Genomic DNA, 18,701 nt, shown 5'->3' on the forward strand with positions numbered 1-18,701 from the left:
TCAAACCACAAGACACACATCTAAGCCTAACACAAAGCATTGCGTCATAGATTTAATTGTCGACTCATTGACCTCCATCCTTTTGATCTTTCTTCGATTGGGACGTGAGACGTGCTTGACAAGGTAAGATTAATGTCAATGACTCGGGAGACATTAACAGAGCCTCTTTGCAATGGTTAAACACATCTATATATAAGTGGGGTTTGAAATCAGTCTTACTTCTTCATTCACTAATTTTCAATGCACGTATCATAACCATTCAAATGTGTAGGTCTTACTTGTAAAAAGTGATTAAACTTGTACCGGATGGTAATGGATAACAACGAAGAGGAGCTAAACCTGTATGAGGGTTGCAAGAAACAGAGCACCATTTAGATCTATCTCTATAGATCTTTATTTCCAAAACAAAAGTCTTGGTAGATTAAAAGCATTGGTATATCGATTTAATTTTTTTTTTCTATAAAGCTTTGTCATTGACTTTCATTCCGACCAGCAAGAAGAGCATCAGCTGCAGCATCCAAGTCCTGAGGGAAAAAAACCCTGCATAACCCAGAAAGCCTATTTAGCAGAGCAAATAAATCTCTAACGGTAAGGATGATGATGAAAAAGGAAAAAAAGCTTATTATCAACTCAGATGCGCTAACATGCCAAAGACCAAATAATTACCCACTTTGGTCAAATGTTCAATCACTCCAACTTCTAAGCTGTTTGCTCACTATGTAAGCACTTTATCTAGTGCCTAATTGCCATTAAACTTTAAAAATTCCTACAATAGCAGAACAGAGTTACCTGCAGGTGTTCTGGTACAATGTTGCACTAAACAGATCAATGTCAGTGATTCCTTTACAGCCAGCTACCACCTCAAGAACTTGCCTGGAACACAACCACCAGAAAAAACCAAGACAAAGTGTGTTGAACATTAATGAACCAGTTAATATGGAGGAACATTTGCTATGTAGAATAAACTGAAAGAGCACATTATGTTCTTTGATGTTATTAGCTATATTGCAGTCAGTTCCTGGCTCCTTCCAATATACTATGGATGAAATTTTCTATTTTCAAAACACAGTCTCCTGAATAATATCTTTTCAGTTAAAATTTGAAGTTTAGAAAAAATTTATTAGTTATTCTGCTACACTGGAAAAAGCAGTTTCACTCACCGCACTAAACAAGGTTCATTACGTCCTTTAACAAGACACTCTTTGTCATACTTCTCTTTCTTCTTAGAAGGCCATAAGGATTTCACAAAATTAATCCCAGCATGAGTACTCTTGATTTCGCAATATGGAGAATCAGTCTCAATCATCATTCTTTCAACAGGTATGCCCCTCACAACATCAAGATTTTCGGCCATCTTCAGAGAGCATCCATTTACACCTGTAAAATAACCAAAGCTAAAAGACTCGCTAGGTTTACAGGAGCCCAATATATCTATAGCAATGAATGACTTCAAACAAGAAGGAAATATCATTTCAATCAACTTGTTTGACTGAGTGAAGAAATGTAAGTGTGCTCAAAGCTATCGCCTGAATAAAAAGACAATAGTTGGAAGATACAAGGTAGCCAGCAGATGCCATATCACTGCATGCATAGCAACAAGACATGTTAGGTGAAGATGGCATGTATAAGTTGCATTCTCACCTATATACATGTTATGAAATGAGAGAAGCTTATCACGGTCTTCAGCACTACCAGTAAATGAATGAGTAACCCCACCAGTGAACCTTTCAAAGTGAAAAAAAAAAAAAAACCAGCAGACATCAGCATTTACACGTTAACTATGAACCAATTAACTAATATTCTTTTCATATACAAGAACAAAGATGGTTTACAGTGCTAGCAGGCACAAAAATGAAGAGATTTTCACTAATGTAGGAAAGATTCAAAGATCTAACTTGTTAATATTTCGTTCCATAATTTCACAGAAATCTTCTGCAGCTGCACGCATATGCAGAAACATAGGCAGCTTTGTGGCATATGCTAATTCAAACTGCTTCTCAAAATACCTAGTTTTGGCAAGGAAAAGTAAGAAATGTTAAATTATACAGAAGAAAACAAGCAAATATAAAATAAGAAAAAGAGCATAATCCTAACAAATATTTCTCCTGGCAGCCACTTACTTCTTTTGAACTTCTGGTGGGCAAAAGTGAAGCCTGTCATAATCCAATCCACATTCACCAATTGCAACCACCTAGGTTAAGGCAAAATTCATAGTATCTAACAATAGTAAGACTAAGATTACAATCCTGATAAAATGTAAATATGCAATAGGTTACTAGATCTTTTTGGACCCATATAAACTGATTAAAAGAAAACTACTTTATCCTAGCAATTAATAACATAAATTACGTTATTATTTTTCCTCCAACAGAAATCCCACATACATGCTAGGGAAACAATTAAATGAACGAGAAGGTATGTAGAAAGTACATTTGAAAAGAAAGAAGGGGAAACAGAGCACTAATATGTTCTAAGATCTTTCACTTGTCTAAACAACAATCCTGCACAGAAAGCAGCTAACAGCTGAAATTCAAACATCTGAATGTATAAATTTCGACAAGTGTTCACATCTCACATCAACAGGCCAGAACGAGAATGCACAATCTAAAATGTCGCTAAATTTAAAGTTCAATGACCAATAAGGAAAACACACCTTCCCTTTTTGAATTCCCTCCTTAGCCAATGCCAAAAGTCCTTGAAAATGTTTTTCAGGATCCCCACTCTCTTCAAACTCCTAAATAAAATATAAGAAGCCATGTTGACAAATTTTGCCGACAAACCACACAGTTAAACATGTACTCCAAAAACAAAAGGACCAAAGACAACGTTTCTAGAAATAAGACTAACCTTGCATCTAGTTGGGTGCACTCCAACTGTGCAGAAAAGCCTCCCTGTAATGAATATCAAACCTTTGACAATGAGCAAAACACATTCTAAAGCAAAATAAAAGGCAGACGTGGCATCAAATAAAGCACTATGAATAGACCATCAGTTTCTGCAATAGCAAGAGCTTCCTTTGACTCCTCAAGGGAACCACCCGTAACCTGTACAACAAATCTATTACCATGAATTATGCATTTCCAACAACATAAAAAATTTAAACTCATTATTCTTTTGTACAAGTCGAAATTATTTCCAGCCGCTTCAGAGCAAATACTTTTATTCAGGGTTCAGAAAATTAAAATACCATCTCAGTAATTTCATAAAGAAATGGACTCAAATTTATTAAGAGTTCACGAGCTCACTAAAACTCTAACGCTTCCAATGGAACTGAACTATTATAGCTTCCAGTGGAACTGAACTATTACGATAAGTCAATAACCAAACATAGTAAAATGCAAAGAGAATATGAAAGATGGGGTAACTGACGATAATTCGATCGACGCCAGCGTTCCAAGCTCGACTCAGAACAGTAGCAATATCAGAAACGTGATGTTGCTTGCCGTTATAAATGCCTTTAAACATGCCATCTGTGTGCGAAAAAAGGATAATCCAAGTGGAGAATAAGAAGCACAGATTGAGAAAGAAAGATGAATTGAAGACAAAGATTGGAATAGAGCATGACCTATTCGATGAAATGTCTGAAAGAGTTACCTGTGAAGTTGACGGCGATATCTGTGTATTTTGGGACAGAAAAGTTGAAACGGAGAGAGTGTTAAGGGAATAAGAGAAGAAAGAAAGGAATTGAACAAGGGGAAATGAGATAGATTTACTTGCCTATCATCCGAATTGGCGCCATACTAGAGATAGAATGTGTATAGGAGAGAGATGGCTTTTCAAACTACTTGCTTTCCTTCTCCGCTCCAAGTTTTTGCTTCGCCTTCTGCATTTTTTGTTTAGAGGCTCACTAGGCCCAAACAATAAAAGCATTTCCAGGTTTAATGGCCCACCATCAACAGACAAGACCATTGCTTTGGTATTTGTTTAATGGCCCACCAGACCCAAAATAAATGTTGAGAGTGGGATTTGAACCCACGCCCTTTCGGACCAGAACCTTAATCTGGCACCTTAGACCAACTCGGCCATCTCAACGTTTGTTTATTTGATCAAAATTTTATTTAAAAAAATGTATAAATTTAGTTTTAGGAATGAGACTAGAAAATTATCACATATTACTTTGTTTTCAAGATATATTGATATTGGTAACCAAAAAACCAAATTGATATTATCACTATAACCGTAAATGGACGAAGATAATTCATTGAAGGAACTTTTGTTATGAAAATAAACATATATGCTCAAAGGCTTGGCTAAATACTAAATCTGAGGTAAGAAATGTTTCCTGTGTTCCTCCCATTAGCTAATCCTTTGTGGTTAGTGGAGGGTCACCATTGCTGACTTATGATTCAAAATCCAAAGTAGTCCAGCCAAAAGGTTCTATTCAGGAGATAGGTGATTGGATATTTAAATTTTCCCAAAAACTAAAATTTATTTATAAACTAGTACAGAATAATAACACGTGTATCTAAATATATGGATAGATATGTCTATATCAACATCTGTACCTGTTGGAACATGTTAACAACATCTGTAGCAACCAAGCAAGCAGGCACAATCTAGACAAAAAAATATCTACTAGTTACAGGAAAGAATTAATAATCAAAACGGTGTCTCCCCAAGAAATTGTATGAGAATTGTGGAAAGAAATTGATGCCATTTCTTTCCCAACTCCAATCTCCAACCCTGTTTGCTTTCCTAGTAAACAACAAATAATATGTAGTTGAGAGCTTCAAAGCAATTCAATCAAATGTCTCAGCCCATCAAGTTTTCATTAAACTAACCCTAAAACAAGAGAGGCAAATGCAAAAACTCAGATCTCAAACAAGAATACTGCATAGCTAATATTCTGATTGATGCCTAACCAATGCAGCTTATTGTTGAGGCGGAGGTGGAGGTGGAGGTGAAGTTGTTGCTGGTGCCGGTGGGGTTGGGCTGTTGTGGCCACCGCCGCTGCCGCCATTGTTTTCCCATGGTCTCACGGTGAATATCACCACAAAGAAGATGATGGAGAGCAAAAGTATGATAGCATAACAAATCCATTTCCGGGTATTTTTCTGGTAGGTCCTAGCCCTTTGCAACCTCTCAGTGCCACCCATCACAAATGAATTAGCTCGGTTCACTTGGCTCTCAATGTCATCCAGTTGCTCACCTTGAGCCTCAACCAGCACTGCCATGTCCAAGAAAACTTGGTGCAACTCCTTGAGATGCCTCTCCAAATCCTTCACAGCATCATGCCTTTCTTGAATCTCATTGATTGTGTCCAAAATTCTTCCCCTCCCTTGTTCTTGAATGGCTTTTTGCAAGAAAGTCTCACTCTCTCCTGCAAAATTTTAACACAAGTTCCCCATCTTAGTCCCAAATGTTTTTTCATATTTCCTTGCACAAGAAATGCAATGCAGCTTCCTCAAACACCTTATGCTTTGATATTAATAATTCTAGAACAAGAATTTAGCAGAGCTTCAGTTTTATGAAATGTTTCATACCTGTCTCGGTTTTAACTGTGTTAAAAATTTCTAGATTATACCCAAAATTTCAGTATAACTATTTTACTTATAACCATCACCACTAAAAACGTCTCGATTAACCAGATTGAATAACAACGTGCTTTGGAAAAGAAAGCAAGTGGGAGAACTGACCAGTTGAAATCAAAAGATCAAGAGTCTTGTCATCAGGGTTTTCCCCCGTAACCGTAAAATATCTTCTCTGAACAGTTCCTCTATACTCGGACGAGATCCTCTCTCTCAACTCGTTAAAGCTTTCCATAGAATCCTTCAACTTCTTTCTCAACCCGTTCACGACCGACGTCCTCGTCCGGTCCGATGAAGTGCCCGGTCCACACCCAGGCAAGCTCCTGTTAGCGGCGTTGGACCGATCAAGCGCTTCCAGCCTAACTTTGATAAGCTTGGCCTTTTTCAACGCCATGGCCACGTCCCCATCCATTTTGGCTCTTAAATCTCTCACGGCTTTCGCGTTGTGCAATGTCTTGCTCTGCTCATGAGACGAGGAAAGGTCGTCGTTCAGCCTCTCCAGCTCTTTCAGCTCGTCTTTGATGGACTCCACATCGTCGAAGAACTTGTCAAGGTTGACACCGCGGGAGGATGGAGACGATTCTGTCATCTGGACTGCGTGGTGGTCGGGGGAACCTTCTTCGCTTCGGAAGCGAGTGAAAGAGCCTGAAAACAGATTGTTCATCTTGGGGTCTTCTAATTAAAATCTCTTCAAGGCTTTAAAAACGTTGGTTGGATCAGAAGGAAATGGTATTAATATGGGGGGGCGATGTTTGGTGTATATCAAGTCATAAAACCCAATTTCAATCAGATTAAAAAAAAAATAGAGACTTTTGAAAGGGATATAGAGAAGTGGGTATTGGAGGTATAAAGATTTGGGGAGTGGGTGAAGGAGGAAGGTGGGAATTTGGTCAAGAAGATCTCAAGTTTCAACTAATGGGGATTGGACAAGTCATCTGGTGAAGGAGAACACGAACTCGAAATGTAATGCCATTCTGGCTACGTAATTTGTCCATTGTTCTGATAGCGAAAGAAACGAAAATAGAAAGAGGAAGCATCTTAGAAAGTGGAAGCAAAGACACAGCCAAACATAGGGAAAACGCGTGGGGATGTCTTAATAGTCGAAGGTCGAAAATTGGTATCGAATTAATTATTTAATGTCGAAAATTTGAAGAGATTAAAAGAATGATTTCTCCTTTTTATTAATGCCATATTTTAAACAATGCTTGGATAAATTTGAACGGGAGTAAAAAGGTTTTTTCACCTCGAGGCAACAAAATGTCGAATCCTGTAAATTAGAATGCGACATTTGAATTCTCAAGAATAAACTAACCTCCAAAAATTTTATTTAAGTTCGGCGATTTTGCAAAATAAGAAGGGTTTAGTCGTTTTAGTTCGACGAGAAAATCAAAACCCCGTAAGTTAGAGTACGATCCCTCGAAGTTCCAAAGACGACATGTTGCTTGCTTTTTAATAAATACATGTTTTTGAAAATAAAAGGTCATTTCAAATTAACAAGAAAATCGAGACCCCGTAAGTTAGGGTACAATTTCTCGAAACTTCGAAACGTATTATAAAACCGACTCGAAATGTACTTAGTTGATTGCTTTGACATAAAGTAAAACAATTAATAATGATCGTATATATTGGAATTTTGACTCATGACACGATGACGAGAAATAATAGCGTAATTGTATGCACGACATGATAGTACATAGCAAAAATATAAATAACAATGTAAATACAAAAGAGCAAATTAAGATATATACGTATGTGGCCATTGTCTCACATCATATATATTGCTAACATTCAAAGGTTAAAAAGTCAATTAAGGCACCAAACGAATTAACACAGATGAAATTGTACAAACATGAAATCAAAGATGTATTATACAAAACAATATACATGTTAACTTATATAAGTATCACATATTAAATGAAAAACATAAATGATAATATATATAATAATATTAGCAAAAGGGTTGAAATAAACCAAATAAGTAAAGTAGGATTTGAAAATAAATTATATAGATTGATTAAAAAAAAGCAAATAAACATATCCAAAAGAAAACTAAAGGTTAATAGTTATAAATAGGAAATCAATAATATATTCGTAGAATAAAAAGTGATTTAATAAAAACCATGTACATATATAATGATATAGTATAAAAGTATTAACATATAGATTTTAAAATATAGGGATATAAAAGAGAATTAAAAAAAACAAATATTATAAAACTGTACAAATTATATCAAGTTAATAAACAAATGACAAAATAATAAGTATTAAATGTAAGTACTAAAACTTGCAAATTTAAAATAATAGTTTGTGAACATTTTTAAATTAGGTTAATAATAATTAAAATAGTAACAATGATAAACTTAAAATAATAATAATGCATGGTAAGCTTAAAATAATAGGGTGGTGCTAGAAGATGTTAGATGCACGGCGGCTTAGGCAGATAGAGCTTTAGGGTTTCTTTTTTTTTATAATCGGGTTTGGATTAGGCTAATTGGGTTTAGTTTATTGGGCCCTGTTAATTTTGCTGTAATCTGGACATAGACTTTAATCATGTAAATGGACTTTGAATTTGGTTTTATTTTTATTGGGTTTTAATTGGGCCCAGGAAAAATGCTCTATTACACTCGCCTAAGTTAGCCTTACTCAAGTGAAGATTCCTTAAGAACTCTTCCAAGGCACCAAGTTGAAGAGCAGAAGCGATTTATGCCAAAAGAAGCTACAAATAACAATAGAAAGAGCGCACACAAAGTGTTTGAGTAAATGCTCTCAATATTCTTTTATTCATAAAGAATAATGAAACAATGAATTGATTGAGTACAAATGAGGGGGAGGCTCTTTATTTGTAGTTGAGCTCCCCCAAAACCGACGGTCAAGATATGTTTACATCGACGGACGAGATTCACCATCTCCCTTGATTTTTGAGATTTACAAGATATATCATATCAAATCTAATCTAATCTTTACAAGATATGATTCCCTCAATCTTCTAAGATTAGTTACCAAATTAGCCTAAGTTGTCATATCTTCATTATCGGGCCAACTAGGCTTCAATCTGGCAGACTTCTCCAACAACGTCTTGAATCAGGCTAGTTCTTGCGGGCCAAATGATCCTCATCAAACAATAGACCTCAATTGGATGCATTTGGTGCGATGGTCACAGGCTTTGAACTGCGGCCCGTGACATTCTCCCCCACCCATTCTCGCAACGCCCTCGTTACGACTTTTGAATGGCACTGACTTGATTCGCCTCGGTCTCGTCTCGACGCCTTAGCTTTTCCCTTCCTTAAGGACTTTTGCCTCAGCTTACATCATTTTTTTAACTCAAACCGTCCTACTCGTTTGTACATCTCGTTGACAATAAGATATGTCACTCTCTTGCCCACATTCCAACTTGACTCGAACAGAATCCTCTTGATTCACAACACTTGGCTTCGTTTTGCCTACAATCTCTAGGACTCTTTGCTCAAGAACTTCGAAAGGGCCCCTACGTTCTTGCCAAGTCAACAAGTTAGAATGCAACACACTACCAAAGTGTTCGGAATGTACCTTTGCATTTACTCGGGTCAACTGTCCCACTTGCATCACTTCTTTTCCCTTGAAGTCCGATGCACCACCCACCTCTCCCGTAGCTGGAAGCCTTGTCAATGACTCGGCCAACTCCGACGTTTCACTCAATTTGAGCCTCATTGGTCACTGTTTTCATTATAACTTTTCCCTCTAAGTCCGATGACAAGCTCACCTCTTTCTTGGATGAAAGCCCCTCCGATGGCTCACAAAGCTCAAACGTTGCCTTTTCTTTAACTATGACTTGCTTTGGATAGTTCCGTAACTCATGCGGACCACGACATAAGAAGCAATTTACTCGCTTCTTTTTCTCCTCTTTGCCCTATTGGCTTTGGCTTTTCCCTTGCTCAAACCAAGCTTCTTGGGCTCCTTGTCTGCTCCATTGTTCCTTTCAATGACAGACTTCCTCATACACTTCCGTAACCTATGCAGACTATGACACAAGAAGCACTCCATCGGCTTCTTCTCACTTTCTATCTCCTTGGCTTTGGCCCCTTGCGTTCGAACCAAGTACCAAGGCCTTACCCACCTGTTTCTCCTTCAGCGCGAATTTCTTCAGACATTTCTTCAACATGTGTGGACCATCGCAGAGAAAGTATTTCAACTTGTCCCTTTTCCTCTTGGGTTTCTTCTTCTCAACTCGTGGTTTCCTATTACTACTATTGTCGTCGTTGCTGTAATACCTTGAAAATTATTACAGTAAGAAAGTATGTATCCTTGATATAGTAAAATAAGGAAATAAAGTGAAAAAAAAAGAGGGAAATTTTGATTTATGTCAACATTGTGAAGTATATCATGACACATTAATGTAAGAAAGGACTAATTAGCAAAAGTGAGAAAAGTTTTGTTGACCAAGAGTAAATACTCAAAAATTGAGGGGGTAAAGTGTAAATATGAAAAGTTGAAGGACCGATAGTGCAAATATTTTAAGGGTGGAATAATCTAGAAACTAAGGAAAACGGATGAATTAGGACCAAATTGAAAAGGTGAAGAATTTTGAGGGACTAAATTACAATTTTACCAAATTGAGTAATGACTCAAGGATGGAATTTTAAAAGATCATAAAGGGCAAAATGGTCATTTAGAAGAGAGAGAAATCTAGAAGATAATGATGATTTTGGAGATATTTTAGATTAATTAAATAAATAAATATTAGTTTATTAATATTTTAATTTGATTTTTAAATAATATTTTATTATTTTATTATTTAGTATATATATGTGGAAATAAAGATGAAAAGCCACCATCCCACCATTTTTCTCATGCACCAATGTGAGATGAAGAGAGAAAGAAAGAAAGTTTTGCTTTCTTTACAATTTGGTCATTCCACAAAAAGTTCATCATTTTCACCTAGAAATCAAAAGAATTTCCATATCCATCAAGAGAGAAAGATAACAAGGAGACTATGGAGAGCTAGAATATCAAGTTAGATTCAAGAAAGAGAAGCTGGAGGAGAGAGAAAATCAAGTTAAAGGTTGAAACCAATAGGACAAGGTAAGAACATCAATATTTCAATATATTTTTGAGTTTGATATTATTGAAAAAGTATGAAATTGATGTTAATGTAGGGTTTTATTATATAAGGTTCTATGTTCTTGATATGTTAGTGAAGAAAAATACAAGAAAGTGATAGGAAATACTATAGAGAAAGGGAATAAGGGTGTTATAAATTTAGTAATCAACATTTTGCACTAAAACAGTTTTGGACAGCAACAGTAGGTTAAATTTGAAAAATCACCATAAATCACGAAAATTGAATTAGAGGATGAAAAAAATATGTCATTAAATCTTATTGAGTCTAGTTTCTCATAGAAGAAACAGTGTAATTAATGGAATTTTAAATTATGATATATAATAAATTTTGTGAGACAAGGTCAGAATGAATTCGGGTTCCCCTGTTCTGACTTTGGAAAATCATTAAAAATTTTTAAAAAATTATTATGAGTTATAATTTATATGCGTATAATCCATAATAAGCATATTTTCAAAAGAAACAAATGATAACATCATCCGAATCCTGTACAAGGAGATAATTAATTTTTAGTGAAAAAGGGTTGAAACTGTCAGACAGCAGAACAGGGATGACTTTAAAGAATAAACTGTACTTATTGGCTAAATAAAAAATTTTGAAAATTTTATGGTTACGAAGCAAGATCGAGGAAAAGAAAAAGTTCGAGATTAGTAGATTTTTGGTTATGAACAAGTGTCGAGGTAAGTTCATGTAACTTGAATTATATTCCTAAATGCCTGAAATGTTTGTTATTGATGTGAATATGATTTAGATGTTTATTGTATTATAATTGATGAATTATTGATAGTCTTGATGAAAAGAGAAAATAAATCCCGGTTGAATGAAAGGAAAATTCGATGGGTCTCTAAAAAGGAATTGACGGTAAAAAGGATCTAGCCCGGACGGGTGATCCTATCCTGATATAACCCTCCCGAAGAATATGTGGAAAATGGATTTAGCCCGGACGGGTAATCCGAATTAGGGTTTGAATTTAGCCTGAACTGGTAATTCAGATCCAAGCTCATTAGAGTAATTGTCGTTGCAGGGGATTTTGCTTGGACTGGTAATCCCGACAATACTCTATGAGTTTATATTAAAGGGGATTTAGCCTGGACTGGTAATCCCGCTGTAAGGATGAGGTTCGCGGGAGTGTGCTCTCTGAAATGGAAATGTGCGCACATGAATATGAATTGACGGACCCAGATTTGTACACTTAGGTGTACCCTTGAAAATCCATCAAAATTCCAAGTAGTTCAACGGGATAAATATAGAAAAATAACAAGAAAATGGAAATCATGAAATTGATGAGCTCATCAATCATGGTATAAATTATTGATACATGGAAATTATTGGACTAATTTGAATGTTGAGTTTGTGCATGATAGGGGAATAATGCATTGAATGGATGTATGAATGTTTATTGCATTGTATTGAAAATATTAGGAAAGTATAATTCTTGTTACATGAGCTTACTAAGCACAAAGTGCTTACCCCGTGTTCCTTTCCCCTGTTTTGTAGTGTTAAGAGCTCAGAGGTCGGATTTGGTCGGAGACGCATCACACTATCAACCTCAAGATCTTGGTATATAAAGAAACTTTATTTTGGAAATCAATGGCATGTATAAGCTAGTAAAGTAGATGTTAATGTGAAATGAATGTATAGTTAGCCATTGGTATGGCTAACAAATTTTAGTTTTGGTATGTGATGAGATTATCTTATGAATATGATAAATCTATCTTGAAAATATATTAAAATGGATTGGTTGTGCCGGATTGATCTCGGTTTAAAATTTGCAGGGAAGATTAGAGATTTATAAATGGGTTATATTGAATTTAAAAAAATAAAAAAATAAAAAAAATATTTATTCGATAAAATCTGGTAATGCCTCATACTCTATTTCGGCGACGAATACGAGTAGGGGGTATTACAATTCAGATCCAAGCTCATTAGAGTAATTGTCATTGCAGGGGATTTAGCCTGAACTGGTAATCCGGACAATACTCTATGAGTTTGTATTACAGGGAATTTTGCCTGGACTAATAATCCCGTTGTAAGGATAAGGTTCGCGGGAGTGTGCTCTCTAAAATGGAAATGTGCGCACATGAATATGAATTGACAGACCCGAATTTGTACACTAAAAGTGTACCTCTGAAAATCCATCGAATTTCCGAGAAATTCAACGGGATAAATATGGAAAATAATAAGGGTAATAGAAAACATGGAATTGAATTATTATTGGAAATATATTATTGAATTTAATACCCAGTTTGGATTGAACTTGGGATTGTGTACAATCGTTCTGTGCCAAAGGATGAATTGACGGATAAGACAATAACTGGGTTATGGCATTACAAAAGTAAAAGATGAATTGACGGCAAATTACCCAAGTAAACCGAGGTTCAGCATTTGTTGCGGACTTTCGTGTTTACTATCTGTTTAGCTCTCATGAGCTTAAGTTCAGCCTTCGGGCTTCTGAAAATGATGTACTCATATCCGTAAGTCGTTCTTCGATACAGAAAGAAACGGTAAAAGACTTATGTGGTTGAATTGAAAGATTTATAGATTATTATTGGTATTGATCTAAAATAAATGTAACCATTGATATTTAAATGATATAACGGGTAAAGTTCTGAAGTGAGATAACATGAGTTTGAAATGAACTATTACCGGTATGTACGCGAAATTAATGAAAATGATGGTACATGAAATATCGAAATAATAAAATGAATGATATATACCTATGAAGAAACGATAAGAGAATAATATGTATCATGACATGTAAATGTATGATTATCTTTAATATGTTGATACAAGAAAATTATGCATGATGAGTTTATATGTAATGTGTGCAAGTACACTAACCAGTGTTGTTGCTTGATGCTTAGGCAAGTGCCAAGCTATTGGTTGAATAGTAATATGATTATTTAATGGAAGCATTGAATTGATAAGTATTTGAAGGAAAATATGCTAGTGTTCATGAAAAAGTGGTATGGTTTAAATTATGCAATTTCTTATGAAATGACTTATCATGTGATTAGTTCGGGAAAGGATTTGGGTAAATGCACTAGCTTGTGACCATGGTTGAATGATATGTTTAGAACTTGTGTGACATGCATATGGAACAAGCGTGGAAAATAAAGAAATGCAAATGAAAATAAAGAAATTATCAAGAGTTAAAGTTATATAAAATCCTACTAAGCTTGGGATAATATGTTTAAGTGATACTGTGGATTTATTCACCTTGTAAGTTGATGGATATAGCTTCATGGGTATTGTGGTATCAATATTGGGTTATCCTTGATATGTATAGATTTCATATTTTCAAAGAACTAATATGATTAAAGACTACACGAGCTTACTAAGCATTCATTGCTTACGTATTTGTTTTTTTATTTACCCTACAGATTATCAGAAGCTCGATTGGGTTAGAAACTTGTCAGAGATATACCACACTATCCATTGGTTCTGTCGGTAATTTTGGATGATTTGATTCTGGTTATAATGGCATGTGTTGACACCATTTTTTTGATAAAACAGGGTCGACTTGGATTTTAAAAATGAAAATGAATATGGGAGTTGCCACCAATCCTTTTTGATAAGGTGTGATCGGATCACCTTGAAAAGTGGTTGTTTTTAATAAACGATTTAATTTTATTAAAACAACGATTTTGGTCCACGAAATTCAGAAAAACTGGTTCGGGAGTCGATTACGTACGAGGAAGGATTAGCACCCTCGTAACGCCCAAAAATTGGTACCTAGTTGATTAGTTAATGTCTTAATGTCGAAAATTAAAAAAATTTAAAAATTTTAAAAATACGATCCTTAAAACTTTCGAACAATATGGGTTGGAATTTAAGATTCTCTTGTTCCGAAAGAATATCACATCCAGCACATTAGGTACGATACTTTAAACTCTCGAAACCAAGATCACTTTATGGTTTTCAAAACTCATACTTTGAAACTTTAAGAGGGTATTTGACTATTTGGCTAAATGAGAAATCGAAACCCAGTACATTAGGGCACGTTTTCTCGAATTTCCAAACGTAAAATATTGCCTTTATTATTTTTTAGAAAAATCCTCATCTCGAGAAAACGTGTCATATCCAATGCGTTAGGACACAACGTATTGAATTCCCGATAATGAGCTTTTTATTTATGTTTTTTTGATTAAAAAGTATTCAATTATTTAGATTCAATGAAGAAAATTGGAACCCAATACATTAGGGCTCAATCCTCTCGAATCTAAATATGAAATTTTGCTTATTGGAAAGTCAAAACTTATGCGTCGAGATAAATTAATCTAACTCAAAATAGTAGAAATGAAACACGAGGTTAATATGCGTACAAAGCAATATTGAATGCGATAGTATAAAAAATAATACGAGCAACAATAATAAAAATCAATGAAATAAAAAATCAGATTAATGACACGCAAAATAACAAATATATGAGCAAGTAAGGTTAAAACTTTCTTTTAAAACACTAATGAAAACATAAATAAATAAATAAATAAAGAGGATGAATAAAATTTAAAAAAATATAAAAAGATGTATATATATGTATATATATGCATTTATGAAAATAAAATAGGTATATAGATATATGTAGACATGTATGTAAATTAAAAATATGAGTATATATACATACAAATAAGTTATCAAGATATATATATGTATACACGTGTATATATATATTAGAAAAATGTATGTATGAATATATGTATACAAAAATTATAAAGTATAAAAAAATACATAAGTAGGTATGTATAAAAGAAATAATAAACAGAATAATAATAATAGGTAACGAAACGAATAAAACAAAACTAAAAAAGAAGTAAGAAAATAAAAAAAGGATAAAAATAAAAAATGTTGAATAAATAAATGAGCTAAACTGATTTAGGGACTTAATCGTAACCCAAACAAATTTAAAGGATAAATTAAAATAAAGTAAACAAGTAAAAGACCAAAATGAAAAGCTCGACAACTAACGAGGACCAAAATGGGAATAAAACCCAAATTCGGACACATGTCCATCGTTTTAGTGCATTAGTGAGCCAGGGACGAGATCAAAAAACAAACAAAAATTTCGGGGCTAAATTAAAAGAAAATAAAAATGAACGAAAAGGAGTAAATTTAAAAGAAAATAAACGTGGACGGACCAGGGTCGCAAATAGACCCTTGGTCCAAAAACACGCGGATCCTTGAGGTCCAATGGGTCGGATCCCGGGTCGCTTTAAAACGGTGCCGTTTTGGCACTAAGACCCCTAGGTGAAACGACGTCGTTTTGCTAACAGTATAAAAGTTTAAATTTTTTAGAAAAAAAGCTCATTTTTTCTTCTTTCTCAAAGAAAAAAGAAACCAAAATCCTCTCCAGCTCTCAACCTCCTCCGAACGTCGGCCAATGGCCCAATCGAGGGTCACAGCACCGGTCGCCGGCGTCGGTGCCGCCGTGCAAAAAGTTTCCTTTTTTACCCTGTTTTTAGATCCCGTTTGAAAGCCAAACTTTCTTGGCCCGAAAGGAGGACCCTTGGTCCCCTTCTCCTCTCGGATCCAACGACCGCGACGGAGAATGGCCCTCCGACTGTGGCGCATAGCCGAATTTGAGGTGCGTTTCAACCCCTTTTCGTTTTTTTGTTTTATTTTTGTATATGAAAATATGATAGGAAATAAAAAAACAGTAGACTAAAAAAGAAACAAAAGAGTAAAACCGAAATAGATGAACCTTAAAATTCTTTCTATTGATTTTTTTTGAATCGGTTTTTTCTCTCCTTTTTATTTCCGAAAAAATCCTCCATCTTACATTTGTTTCATATGGCTTTTATAGCCAAAAATAATAATAAAAAAGATGCCACTATTGATTGCTATTTTTTTGCTCTGCTGTTGCAGGTGACCGGCGGCAAAACCGCGTCAAACCTCGGGCGATGTGTCCATTCACGTGGAGGGCAGATAAGCGGTGCATTAGGGTTCTTTGGAGGCTAGGGTTTTTCTGAAAATTTTAAGCTTTTTGGGCTTATCAGGCCCTAGGGTAGTGGGTTTAGGTTTGGATATTAGATTTGGGTCTTTGGGTCGTGTATTTGGATTTCATTTTTATTTGTTTTGGGTCTTTAGACCCAGGTCAAAATTGACCTGTTACAACATGTATAAGTTAATTTGGACAACGTTGGCTCATTAATATTTTGATTTTGGTTGGTTTCAAATATGAATGCTAGATAAAATGAAATGTCTGAAAATTAATTTGTAAATTTCGGTAATGCTCTGTAACCCTATTCCGGCGACAGATTCGGGTTAGGGGTGTTACAGTTGCCATTTCCATCAACATCTTCCTTGTGATCCTTTTCATATACGCCCTTTTCCTCGAACTTGGAAGACCCAAGTTTGTCTTTCCCTAGACCAAGCTTGATCACGGACTCTACTACCGTAATGGCTTCTGACAGCTTTTGGACACCTCTTTGTTCCACCTCCTGTCTGACCTACTGCTTCAATCCATTTTGAAAAGCAAGCAATACTTCTTTCTTGGTCACATCTGAAACTTGGAGCATGAGTTCCTTGAACTTTCGAACATACTCCCCCACTGTGCCCCATTGCGTTATCCCTTGCAACTTTACCCGAGTTTTTTCCTCGGCAAATTCTGGGTAAAATTGTCCCTTCAACTCACATTGGAACTCTTGCCACGTCCCAATCTCACATTACCTTTTATCTGTAGTCCTACCTCGCCACCATAAAAGCCTAATATTAGTAAGAAACATTGAAGCAATGTTTACCTTAACCGCATCATCCACGATGCCTTTAGCACGGAAGTAGTTTTCCATCCTCCATAAGAAATTGTCCACATCGCATGCAGACCTTGTCCCCACAAACTCTTTCCACTTCGGGACATCCTCTTTACTGAGTGCTGCACTTACCATTCCTTTCCCCACGGCTACTCGACACAAGGCCAGCTCTCCATCGAGCTTCTCTATTCTTGTGCTCAAAGCCATCGTCACAGCCACTGTTTCTTCTTTCAAAGCCTTTACCATGGCTTTGAGAGTATCGTTCCTCTCCGCCAGCTTCTTTCTTTGGGAATCTAGTAACTCTTATACGCTATCCCTCTGGGAAGTGAGACACATGGTCACAAAGTCCCTGGACTGCTCCCTTAAGTCATCAATGTTTTCCCCAAGCGCATTGTCTGACTCTTTTGTATCCTCCATAGACTCCTCAAGTTTACACGTCCATTCCTCAACAGCCGACAGCATCTCCCTCAAAGACTTTCTAGCCCACCTTTGTTCGAACTCTTCTTTTGGCATCCCAACGGTGCCTTCGAACCAATAGTTCAGATACCACTTGTGATGCGGCTAGATCTTTCGTCTCACAATTCGTATGGCCTTAGGCAATCCATTCGTTCAAACTCGCCTAAGTCAGCCTTACTCAAGTAAAGATTCCTTAAGAACTCCTTCAAGGCACCAAGTTGAAGAGAGGAAACGATTTATGCCAAAAGAAGCTACAAAGAACAATAGAAAGAGCGCACACAAAGTGTTTGAGTAAATGCTCTCAATATTCTCTTATTCACAAAGAATAATGAAATAATGAATACAGTGAGTACAAATGAAGGGGAGGCTCTCTATTTATAGTAGAGCTCCCTAAAAATCGACGGTTAAGATACGTTTACATCGACGGACGAGATTAATCATATCCCTTGATTTTAGGGATTTACAAGATATATCATATCAAATATAATCTAATCTTTACAAGATATGATTCTCTCAATCTTCTAAAATTAGTTACCAAATTAGCCTAAGTTGTCATATCTTCATTATCAGGCCAACTAGGCTTCAATTTGACATTATTCTCCAACAGCTTCTTGAATCAGACCAGTTCTTGCAGGCCAAATGATCCCCATCTAAACAATAGACCTCCATTGGATGCATTTGGCGTGATGGTCACGGGCTTTGAACTGGGGGCCCACACAAAATGTTTGAGTAAATACTCTCAATATTCTCTTATTCACAAAGAATAATGAAACAATAAATGAAGTGATTACAAATGAGGGGGAGACTCTCTATTTATAGTTGAGCTCCCCCAAAACTGACGGTCAAGATACGTTTTGTAACACCCCTTACTCG

At 35.7% G+C, this 18,701-nt stretch overlaps 2 protein-coding genes and 1 non-coding gene across 5 annotated transcripts; all 3 read right to left on the reverse strand.

Annotated features, from left to right (window-relative positions):
• Positions 1 to 191: 191 nt before the first annotated feature.
• Positions 192 to 3,971, reverse strand: LOC107891195 (putative deoxyribonuclease TATDN1). Of its 3 annotated transcripts, none has more exons than XM_016815908.2 (12): positions 3,718 to 3,962; positions 3,566 to 3,615; positions 3,370 to 3,470; positions 2,987 to 3,044; positions 2,848 to 2,891; positions 2,654 to 2,734; positions 2,121 to 2,191; positions 1,896 to 2,006; positions 1,642 to 1,724; positions 1,161 to 1,377; positions 790 to 873; positions 192 to 540 (listed from the first exon to the last, which is right to left on the reverse strand). In XM_016815908.2, the coding sequence occupies exons 3-12, from the start codon at positions 3,463 to 3,465 to the stop codon at positions 471 to 473; spliced, it is 915 nt and encodes a 304-aa protein (XP_016671397.2). In that variant the 5' UTR covers positions 3,466 to 3,470; positions 3,566 to 3,615; positions 3,718 to 3,962; the 3' UTR covers positions 192 to 470. The 3 variants fall into 3 exon arrangements, with proteins under 3 accessions (XP_016671397.2, XP_016671396.2, XP_016671398.2); XM_016815907.2 differs by having other exon boundaries at positions 3,595 to 3,615; positions 3,718 to 3,961; XM_016815909.2 differs by lacking the exon at positions 2,654 to 2,734 and having other exon boundaries at positions 3,595 to 3,615; positions 3,718 to 3,971.
• TRNAL-AAG (transfer RNA leucine (anticodon AAG)) lies at positions 3,952 to 4,032 on the reverse strand. Its single transcript has one exon. It is a non-coding gene; the product is annotated as a tRNA-Leu (tRNA).
• Positions 4,033 to 4,409: 377 nt separating this feature from the next.
• LOC107891194 (syntaxin-121) lies at positions 4,410 to 6,588 on the reverse strand. The gene is made up of 2 exons (XM_016815906.2): positions 5,637 to 6,588; positions 4,410 to 5,320 (listed from the first exon to the last, which is right to left on the reverse strand). Exons 1-2 carry the CDS (start codon positions 6,190 to 6,192, stop codon positions 4,872 to 4,874), a joined length of 1,005 nt encoding a protein of 334 aa, XP_016671395.2. The 5' UTR covers positions 6,193 to 6,588; the 3' UTR covers positions 4,410 to 4,871.
• Between the last annotated feature and the right edge of the window lie 12,113 nt (positions 6,589 to 18,701).

This window comes from Gossypium hirsutum, chromosome D09 (assembly GCF_007990345.1).
Source record: "Gossypium hirsutum isolate 1008001.06 chromosome D09, Gossypium_hirsutum_v2.1, whole genome shotgun sequence".
NCBI classification, from domain to species: domain Eukaryota; kingdom Viridiplantae; phylum Streptophyta; class Magnoliopsida; order Malvales; family Malvaceae; genus Gossypium; species Gossypium hirsutum.

What these genes read in the sequence shown, in the direction of transcription:
- LOC107891195 (XM_016815907.2), bottom strand. Translation starts at nt 3,739, where the DNA reads ATGGCGCCAATTCGGATGATAG. An exon ending in CTGGCGTCGATCGAATTATC is followed by an intron (nt 3,045 to 3,369) that starts GTCAGTTACCCC and finishes TTTGTTGTACAG; the next exon opens with GTTACGGGTGGTTCCCTTGA. An exon ending in TTGTACCAGAACACCTGCAG is followed by an intron (nt 541 to 789) that starts GTAACTCTGTTC and finishes TGGGTTATGCAG; the next exon opens with GGTTTTTTTCCCTCAGGACT.
- LOC107891194 (XM_016815906.2), bottom strand. Translation starts at nt 6,192, where the DNA reads ATGAACAATCTGTTTTCAGGCTCTTTCACTCGCTTCCGAAGCGAAGAA. An exon ending in TGATCTTTTGATTTCAACTG is followed by an intron (nt 5,321 to 5,636) that starts GTCAGTTCTCCC and finishes AAAATTTTGCAG; the next exon opens with GAGAGAGTGAGACTTTCTTG.